This window comes from Mus pahari, chromosome 22, assembly GCF_900095145.1.
Source record: "Mus pahari chromosome 22, PAHARI_EIJ_v1.1, whole genome shotgun sequence".
NCBI classification, from domain to species: Eukaryota; Metazoa; Chordata; class Mammalia; order Rodentia; family Muridae; genus Mus; species Mus pahari.
Window position 1 is genome coordinate 49,125,444 of NC_034611.1, and position 10,881 is coordinate 49,136,324.

A 10,881-nucleotide genomic window follows, 5' to 3' on the forward strand; every position below is an offset into this window, starting at 1 on the left:
TCATAACCATCTGTAACAAGATCTGACACCCTCTTCTGGAGTGTCTGAAGACAGCTACAGTGTACTTACATATAATAAATAAATAAATCTTTTAAAAAAAAAAAAAAAGAAGAAAATGCAACCTTGCCCAGACAGAGGGAAAAGGGCAAGTATTTTAGTAATCTTTTCAGATAGTTTGTGATAATTCCTTAATGCTTGTTTCTTTTTTCTGTTCTTTTCTTTTTTTTTAAATCTTTGTTTTAGTTTATGTGTGTGGATGCCTGCACCCTGTGACCAGGGAGGACAGAAGGGGGCGGGGGTCTCCTGGAACTGGAGCTGCAGATGGTTGTGACCCACCATGTGGGTTTTGGGAACTAAACCTTGGTCCTAAGTCAGGAGAAAAGTCTCTCTAGCCCTCAGTTTGTTGGGTTTTTAAAAGATTAGTTGAACGTGGAGTTTAGAGTCACATTGTTGAGCACTGTGGATTCTCCCATGAAGCCCGCTAGTCTGGTCATGGCTCTTTTTTCCACGTTCCACTCTGTATTGGTCGTGTGGAAAATATTTGTGCACTGAGTTGTGCAGGTTTTCCAATGCTGACACTTTTTTTTTTTTTTTTATACAAATACCATCAGTTAAGTTACTTTGTTGAGCTTTGACAAATTATTTCTCAAATACCCAAATTTGAATAACCAGTAAGGAGTGATATTCCATGACTATAGATTCTTTGCTCAGACAGCAATGGCTTTGCATCTGACACTTCCATCTTATAATAAACACACACATGCACGATGTTGACATGTAATAGAATAATTCTTTTCTTTGCTTCATCAAGGGTTTAATTGAAACTGACATATCAGGGGAATCATGAGTCCATGCTTTCTGCAGAAGCCCCGGTTTCACTCGTTGTGCTATAGCTCAGATGTCAGCACTGGGGAACTGTGAGAAACACTAGTGTTATAAAAATGGTGTGGGCACTGGCGCGCCTCAGGAGACTGCAGACCACACTCTAAAGAGTAGTCTACTGTACATGACATTCTCCTCACTGCTCTCCCAGGTACATGTGGTACACACACCATATACACACTGCACATACACATGCCTCTACTTGCACACATGCAGCTTAACATATGCAGTTAGAAACGGGAGGAGTGTCTTTATAGGCTTTTCAGGTAATTAAGACTGTTCTCCACTTCTGCAATGGCATGTGTCTTGCACATGGATTGGAATAGCTTGGAGGTGTGTCTCAGACCTGTTACATGTAGACAGATGGCACATTTGTCTTCTGGAATAATCACATCAGTGAAGATAAGTACTCAGTAGCTAGCTAGTCTTAGAAAAGTTGACTTTTGCTTCAGGCCTCTAATCTTGTCCCCACATTAGGGCCATACAGGCTGGATTAACCCTCTCCCCGTTTTCCTGTGATGGTTAACTTTCAGTGTATCTCTTATCTGTATTCTCCATGATGTAATGAATATCTATTGAGTAAGTGCAACCTAATCTAGTGATTACTAATGCCAGAGCCTAAGAACCATGTTATTATCTGAGCAGGTCAGCAGAAGGAACAGGGAAACTGATGTGCCCCTTGTGAGGTGGAGATTGGGGGTGCAAGTGCCTGTGTTCAACCATTGGGGGTCATCATTTCTCCACGTGTAGAAGGTTTCTGTCTTTTGAGCCATGATTCTAATAGGATAGAATACACTGCTATTCATGTTAGAATAGACACCAAAATGAAGCATGTGTCTCATTGTTTGTTCTTGAGACAGAGTCTCATGTAGCTCAGGCTGGCCTCAGACTTGATGTGTAGTTGAAGCTGGCATAGAATTTCCGATCCTCCTAGCTCTGCTCCTAAGGACACTCTCCCATTTAAACAAACATCAGAGGGTTTGTGTGTTTGCTTTCTGTTCTTTGTTTTTAATTTTGGGGCATAGTATAAAGTAAAACGTAATTTTGAGTGTTCCCAGACCATACAGTTTTATTTACATCTTAATATAATTGCTGGTCAGCTGTGGTGGCACAGATCTATGATCTGAGCTCCTTGGGAGGCTGGGCAGGAGGAGGACAAATTTGAAGAAGCTGATCTTGTGTCTTGGGAAAAAGAAAGGAAAACAGTTAACTGATAATCTGGATATGGGGGTGCATCGTGGTAATCCTAAAGGAAGAGGACCACCATGAATTGAGGTAGCCTGGGCTACCTAGAAGTTCCAGGCTAGCTATGGTTACAGTGTGAGACACTGTCTTCATAAAACCCAACTATTGCTCAATGGTTAAGAGCACATATTTACTGTTCTTGGAGAGAACCCAGGTTTGCATCCCAGCACCCATAGCAAGTGGTGGCTTACACCCTTCTGTAACTACAGCTTCAGCCAGGGCTCTGATATGACCAACCTCCTCAGACCCCAAAACACACACACACACACACACACACACACACACACACACACACACACAGAGCAAAACAAATAGACCTTCAAAATTTGCTAGTATTTGTTGAGTTCTACATTAGCATGCTACTATGGGATGATATGGGTAGAAGTCTTTGGAGAGTGCTTTTTGGTAAAGTGTTGTTCTGTAGCCTCTGTTAACTCATCCCACCTTTGTACTAGCTCTCCGAACCGTTGCTATTATTGCCTTATTTTGCAGATGGAGCAAAAGGATGTACATTTTCATGAAGTTACACAGTTGAGTGGCCAGTATGCATAGAGTAGAGAACCAGAATTTGAATCCAGACAGGGACTGCGGCCTGGAAAGGACCTAGGAGGTCAGTTGATTTAAGCATGGGCCTGTATCATGCCTAACTGCCACATTCCTTGTCTGGTGTCTGCTGGAACAGAACCATAGACAGGTGGCATCATGGTGTGGTAGAAAAGTCCGAGCCAGGAATCAAAAATGCCAGTTTTAGATGGGGTCAGGGTTAGGGTAGGGCAGATGATCTTCATTTCATCATCCCTAATCAGCACTTTGGTTAGTGTCCTGTCTGTAGAGTCCCGGTGCCTTTCCCCATCAGATTACTCATCGCTCTCCCTCACAGAGCTGTTGTGGGTGAAATGAGTTGTAAACAGAGGAGGTCTAAGGATTGTTGTCGCCTTTTGAAGGATTTGCTTTTTTCTTTCAGTGTGTGTTATCAAGAATGAACTATAAAAATAATTCTGATTTACTTGGATATTTAAGGCATAGATGCTGTAATAATTCTACGCATGATCTCCTCGTGCTATTTTCATGCACAGGTCTAGTACCCTAGTATTGTATCAAATAGAAGTTATATTCAGTTTCATTTTCTGCCCTAGTGAACAGGAAATGTAGCAGGCACGGATAATCCAAAATAATTGGCTACCTTTGGACATGCATTTTTGTCCTTAACCTAACCGGAGTACGCATAGCTGAGAATTCAGAGCACCATCAAACTATCGAGCCTCTCTGGAGGACTCAGTTTGAAATGAGAAACTTTCTCAGACCCTTGGCACCCTGTCCTTTTTATTCTAGTTCAGGAGTCCAACAGAACGCACAGTGCCTCCTTCATGCCTGTCCTGCCTTTCCTGTGATAGCATGTGTAGGTGCACAGGGCACGGTGGCTGGAGAACGGGCTCTTGTCTGTTTCCTTTCAAAACGTGGGGCTTTTGTTTTGTTTTGTTTTACATTTATTTGTGTGTGTGTGTGTGTGTGTGAGAGAGAGAGAGAGAGAGACAGAGACAGAGATAGTGAGAGAGAGACACACACAGAGAATGTGTAGGGCAGAGAAGTCAGCCCTTCCCTCCCACCCTGTGGCGCTCACACCCCAGGCCACGGGGTTTGCTGGGAGGACTCTTTACTTCCTATTCTGGACCTGCTTTTTTTTTTTTTTTTTTTGGTTGTTGTTGTTGTTGTTTTTTTTTTTTCTTTTTCTTTTTTCCTTTTTCTTGTTTAAAAATAGGGTCTCCCAAAGTGGGAAAGCTGGCTCAGCATTTGAGAGCACTTACTGCTGTTGCAAAGGACTGGGTTCAGTGTCCAGCACATACATGGTGACTCACAACCATCTGTAACTCCAGTTCCAGGGGTGGGTTTGACAGTCTCCTGACCTCTTTGGACTCCAGGATGTTGGTGTTGCACACACAAGCACTCAGGCACACTCATACATAGAAAGTCCTGTGTAGCCTGTGCTGGCCTTGAATTTGCTGCATAGCCCAGTCTGGCCTCGGACTCTTGATCCCCTTGTCTTAACCCCTTGAGTGTTAGAATTATGGCTGACATTACACCTGGCCGAGAAGTAGTTCCTGCTTAGGGCGTAGCTTGGGTATGGAAGGGGCTCAGTATTTTCTTCTTCTTCTTCCCTGAGCACTGACATCAATAGGAAGAGGCCCAGCTGGGTGTTGAAGTGTTTGGGGCTTTTGAGGTTGAGGTGATCCTGAATGAGGAATCTGTACTCTGAGAGTCACAAAAGCTAAAGCAACGCATTGAATATGTGTCTTAGCACTTTGCAACTCCCCAGTGCCACGAGTATAAACCTGTGTGGGCTGTCCTTTTTTTTTTTTTTTTTCCTTTAATAACCTTTGAGTTTGTTCTTGTCCCAGCCAATAGCAAGTTTGTCTTGATCTGTTCAGTCTGTTCTAGAGTGGAGTATCATACATTGCGTGCCTGGGAGGTTCCAGACACAGCCCGCGAGGTGTCTGGGGATGACTTGCTCGTCTGTTTATAGTTGCTTCCTTCACACGTGTCATCCTCCAACAGTGGAAGGCGTGGAGGGTGCCTTGGGGCCTTTTTCTTCATCTCACCTTCCACCTCCTAACACATAGGTTGGTCATTAGGGGTCAGCGTCCAGTCTTTAAGGGACACAGACACTGGACCTCAGAAAGGTCGTTGTCTTCCTGTTTCTCTCTGTTCATGAATGTGGGATAAGTTTCTCGGGAGCTCACTGTCGCTTGTGTGTGGTGCATGAGGTCGGTGGTCGTGATAATGCTCTGCCTTGTGCAGGCAGACGTCTCCTTCAGGCTGTGTCTGATTCCAGGTAGCTCATTTGGAGGGGAAGAGTGGCTGTAACAAGAATATTTAAATTTCTGAAAGATAACAAGTTAAAGAGGAACTAGAATTGTGTGTGTTAGTAAAAATAGTTCACCATTTGCTGAGGGCTTTGTCTGAGTGTTATGCTTGAGCATTCCTATGTTACATGTATGGCAAGGCATGTACCATGTCTTTTACAGATGGTAAAACAGGCTCAGGGAGGTGTACTGGCATATTCAAGGTCACATGGTTATAAAGTGATGTCACAATGAAAACCAAGATCCCTCTAATCTCAAAGCTTGACAGGCTGTGCTGACTCAGGAGTGAGAGATCCCATGGAGACCTGCTTAGGTGACGGAGAGGCCGAGCACCCCAGCTTTCCCGACTTCCCTGCAGAGGAGGGCTGGAAGCAGAAAGTAGACCATTATGTCCTGGAGCTGTTGTGAGAGAACGCCTTACTTTGGAAGCCGTATTCCTCGTGATTGTCTTCACACATCATCTTCTGAGTGTTTTCCAGCCCAGACAAGGCCATGCCTGTCATTTTGTTCTTAAGGACTTGGTAATTGCCCTTAGGCAAATTGAAATTTAAGCGGAGTTTCAGTGTGTTGACATTACAGTCTGCTGTATCTTCAGTGTGACTGGATATGCTGTGTTTGTCACACACTGTCACATGGCCTACTGGGATTGTGCAGACCTAAACCTGCCCAGAGTGCAGCACGACAAGTCAGGGTCACCCTTTGACCACTTATGAAAATGCTGACGTCTATACATGACCACCATCTTGCAGTAGACATGGGGAAGAATGCGATCCTTTGCTGCACAAAGGGGGCGATGACATATGAGAGCCAGGCGCGAACTCCCTTCCTTGAAGTGGTGGTCGGCCTCTGATGGCTGGGAGCAGAGAGGAAGCACCTGCTGCTAACGGAGCTCAGCTGAGAGACAGGGGTTCGGGGCTGAGCACTGCAAAAAGAAAAGAGTCATAGGAATGTTAATGTGGAGCTGAAAGTTTGACAAGCTCGTGATTGTGCAGATTTTAACTTTCAGAAGAACACGTATGCAAACAACAGTGTATGGAATTGTGTTTTGTAGTTGACTCACCTCGATGAGGATTGTGTGACAGAGCTTTCTGTACATCACCGCAACAGCAGGCAGACAATGGAGGATTTAATTTCGTCGGTAAGACATACAGCATGAACTGAAACATGGTGATTTCTGTTTCATCGTTCTTCTGTTTTATTTGTGTTTGACAGTGATGTAGCATTTTTAGGACCATGGACCGTCATGATGTAACTGTGGTGCTGTATATTTGTGTATGATACAGTTCTTTCCCTGCCTCTTCTGGGTATTCTCTTAAAACCTTCGATGGCTTGTTTATTTGCTGGTTCTGTGTGTATGTCTGTGGGTGAGCATGTGCTTCGGGAAGTGTGTAGAGCTCAGAGGACAGCTTGTGGGAGTTGGTTCTCTCTTTATCTGTGAGTTTCAAGGATGGAACTCAGGAGGTCAGCCTGATGACGAGTGCCTGTACCCCCTGAGCTCTCGAAGCATCCCTGGATGTCCTCTTTAAATAAGAACTCTGCACTTTGGACATCAATTAGAGAGATGGGTGTTTACACAGTTGAGAATCAGAGCAAGCTAATCCACAGGGGAATGACAGTGCTCATTGTCATGGCTTTGCAGTTCTCAGACGCAGAAATCTGGTTCTGCAGTAAGCATGAAGAGGTTAACATACTTACACATGCTTTCACTTATGTCCAAGGCATGTAGCCAGTGGTAGAGTACTTGCCTAGTATGCTGGAAGCTCTGGGTTCTAACTCTAGCACCAGAACAAAACAGGAACAAACAGGTTTGTTTTCAAGCAGGGGCTTGTATTGTAGTCCAGATAGTAGGCCCCAAATAGCATGCTCTGTACTCTGTTTCTGACTTCTGTGTCTGTTTTTCTGTGTGTCTGTCTGTCTGTCTGTCTGTCTGTCTGTCTGTCTCTCTCTCTNCACACACACACACACACACACACACACACACACACACACACACACACACACACACACACACACACACAAATGCACACAATCTTGATGTATGCCTCAGCTGGCCTTATCCTGGAGTTCACTTTCTACCTTGAACTCAGTCTTCCTGCGTCTGCCTTCCTGGCACTGGGAATACAGGCAGCTGCCACTGCCCAGCTCACACCATAGTTTTCTTTCCTAAAAACAACTCTGTAGTATGCTGTTCATCATCCAGCGTGTGAAGCTCATTGTTACGACTCTGTTGGCAAGATTTCTGATGTCGGATTGCTTTTGCTTTTTTAGGTCCTTCATATCCACACTAAACCTGTAGTCTTTCTAGAGATCAAGGCTTTCACAACTCTGAGTCCCATCTGGGGTAGCAAGTGAGGCTCATACTCCACGTGCTCCTTCCTGTTCAACATTTTGTCTTTGTCACCTGTGCTTTGTATTTTTGTTTGTTTGTTTGTTCCCATCATCCAGTTTAGAAATCTTTTTTTTGTTGTTGTTTTTTGTTTTTTCGACATAGGGTTTTTCTAGGCTGTCCTGGAACTCACTCTGTAGACTAGGCTGGCCTCGAACTCAGAAATCCGCTTGCCTCTGCCTCCCAAGTGCTGCGATTAAAGGCGTGCTTCACTACGCCCAGCCAGTTTAGAAATCTTAACAGTTTGTTTTGAAACAGCTTTACTGCCTTGCCATGAGGGCTTTGCAGCATGAAGAAACTCTGAGTGCTGCCATGCAGTGGCTCTGGGCCGTGGTGACAGAATGTCAAGAATTGGAAGCTAATGCAGACTGTCTTAATGTCTCCTTAGTCTCAAACAGTACAAATGTGAAATTTCTAGTTCAGCAACTTAAAATTTTTGCATAAAAAAAATAAACAAAAAAAAAAAAGAAAAAAAGAAAAAATTTTTGCATGCTTTTTTTGGGGTGGGGGGGTGATCTTTAATTAAAAATTACATTTAATACCACATGTAATCCCAGCCCTCAGAAAGCTGAGGCAGGAGAGAAACCGCCTTATACCAGCCAACCCCACAGCTGTGGGAGCTCACTCCTGTAATGCAGTACTTGGGAAGTTGAAATGAGGAATTTATGCTAACCTGGACAAATCCTGGGCAACATTCTGAGACTCTGTCTCAAAGAATGAACAAAAGCCAGCTCCTGGCCACCATGTAAGGTTAGTGTTGTCCTTGGCTCTAGAGACGTTTCTTATTGCAGAGGGAGGCAGTCAATGCAGAAACCTCTAACTGTCAGAGTGATGGCACCATGTGTGACCTCAGATGAGCCATCACCTTCTCCAAAGCTTAGAACATGTGCAAACATGGACAGAAAGAGTGTATGAGCCCGAGGATGGGGGTGTGTTGTGAAAGATGTCTTTCTGGCCCTCACTGCAGCTGTGGTAATCTGCACAAGACTGGCTGGTCAACATTTCCTCATGGATGGGACGATCGGCATTAATGGTTTCAGGGGAAGGTGCCATTTTCTCGGTGCTGTAGTCACTGATAAGTTGGCCACACCCCACTAATAACCTTCACCCAGTGGGCCACACAGCCAGCAAGGTGGTAGGAGGAGGCTTGTTGGGAAGAGGGGCTCATGGGAGTGGGCGTGTTATGAGAGAGGGGATTGGGAGTGACAAAACTAAAATTCATTGGGTACATATGTGAAATTCTCAAAGAATAAAGGTAGGATTACATAGGTTTTATATAATTATTTTTCTCTCAGAAAGGTTGAGGTTCAGAGAGTTCACATTTGTTCTAAGTACTTTCCAGTTTGAGATAGAAGCCAGCTCTGTATAGCCTAGGCTGGCCTTGAACTTTCAATCTTGCTTCAGCCTTCTTAGTACTGGAATTACAGTGTCATTATGCCCAGTCTTTACTTTCCAATTAATTAATTAACTAATTAATTAAATTTGTGTTTTTTGTTTTTTGTTTTTTTTGAGACAAGGTTTTTCTCTGTAGCCCTGGCTGTCTTGGCTGTCCTGGAACTTACTCTATAGACCAGACTGCCCTTAAACTCAGAGAGCTGCCTGCCTCTGCTTCCTGAGTGCTGGGACTAATGGCATACAGGGCTTTTACTTTCCAGCTTAAAGATCTTTGGTGATCCACCAGGGTTGTTATAATTGCTAAGGCAGTTTGGAGCTCTGTCTTTGTTTTGGGGCTACCTTGACAAATCAGTTCTGCATGCTAACGTGGTACCATTGATCTTTGTGACGAGACAGAAGAAACACTGACTCACAGACTGAAGCTCTGCAAACACTCCTAAAAGTACTTTTCCCTTGTCTGTTTGCTTGCTTATTTTGAGACAAGATTTTGCTCTATATCCTAGGCTGGTCTGGAATTGCCTGTAAAGTCCAGGCTGGCTTCAGATTTCCACCAGTTTTCCCGCCTCAGCCTCCTGAGTGCTGGGATTAAACATTTGAGTCACCATACATGATTTCTACATTTTTTTAATTAATAAATGTTTATATGAAGTAGTCAGATTCTCCCCTGGCTTACAGGTTAGCCCATGTCATTATGCCTGTTCTGAGATTCCAAGTAGTGGTGCTCCGGCTTCTGGCTTATCACTCCCTTACTCTTCCTGGTCTGAGTGGTTCTGGGTTGAGGGAGCATACACATATCGGGGAGTTTCACTTGGGGTGCATATGTTATCTCCCACGTGCCAATGAAGCTAACATTTAACTCAGAAAGGATTGTAACGCCCTGTGTGGTGGTGCGCCCTTTATTCCTGGCACTCAGGGGTCCAATGCAGGCAGATCTCTGCGAGTTCACAGCCAGCTTGGTCTACATAGCAAGTTCCAGGACAACCAGAGCTGTGTAGAGACCCTCTCTCAACAAAACTGGGGGGAGTGGTCAGTTGTCAAGGTAGCTCAGTGGGTAAAGGCGCTTGCTGCCAAGGCTGACAACCTGACTTTGAGTCTGGAACCTACAGAGTAGAAGGAGGCTGTGGACCCTTTGGCTTCCATGTGTCCACTCTCCCACGTAAACTTTAAAAAAGTTAAGTGTGTATAGTTTTCTAGAGAGAGAAATTTTTTCCTAACAGGCAAACCTATTAGCACCAGACATTTGCTTTCAGAGGAGGGAGTGACCCAGCAGGTGAGGATGCAGGAAGGGAAGCCATTGCATTGACCTCTCTGCCCTAGCCTCCATGCCCTCATCGGATCAGAGGGGTCCAAAGGGAGCACAGCCCAGAGTGGATGGCTTTTGCCAAGGGAAAGAGGAAGCACAGGCATGTTGAGAGAACACACACAAACTGTTGAGTTAATTCCACTAGGGACATAGGGACGTTCTTAAAGCTGAATAGAAAGTCTGTTCTAAATTATCTGGAGCACTGTCCCCAAATCATTTACAGTGCTTGAACTAGGTTAGTATAGTGACAGCCTCCTCTTTTATTTTGGTGGTACTGGGGGGAGGTTTGAACCCAGGGTCTCAGGTGTCTGGATGAGTTCTGTACCCCTGAACTATATCCCCAGTCTGCTAGCTAATGTCTTTCTTACCCTGTGTCTTTCAAACAGGGTTTGTTTGTTTTTATAAATCTGTTTTCAAAAGGTGGCAGCACACGTGACACGATGGATGTGGAGGGTCTTTAGTATAATTGGGGAAAAGGAAGGATTTAGTTCTGCAGTTCTTTCTCTGAAGTCTTTTCTGCCCCCTGCTATGATGTGTGCAACAGTCAGAATTCCACTGTAATGATCACAGCATACAGTATTTTATTCCCTTTCTAGATTGAAAGGACCAGCATGAAAATTTTAAGTCATTTATTACATGTGAGCCTATGTGAAATATTAACTGACAAAATAACAAAAGCTATGTTGCTGGTGGCCCTTTGCGCCATGCCCTTCTTGAGAGCACACCATGCATGGCATTAAATATGACTCCATTATTAAAAGTTAACATTTGTACTGGCTAGTTTTGTGTCAACTTGACACAGGCTGGGG

At 44.3% G+C, this 10,881-nt stretch overlaps 1 protein-coding gene across 1 annotated transcript in view; it reads left to right on the top strand.

The window, feature by feature from the left end:
* The window catches only part of Melk (maternal embryonic leucine zipper kinase), a 58,662-nt gene that overhangs the window by 26,676 nt on the left and 21,105 nt on the right, over positions 1-10,881 (top strand). The window contains exon 11 of the mRNA XM_021222026.2: positions 6,040-6,126. Coding sequence (XP_021077685.1) covers positions 6,040-6,126 — 87 coding nt within the window. The remainder of the gene's footprint in view (positions 1-6,039; positions 6,127-10,881) is intronic.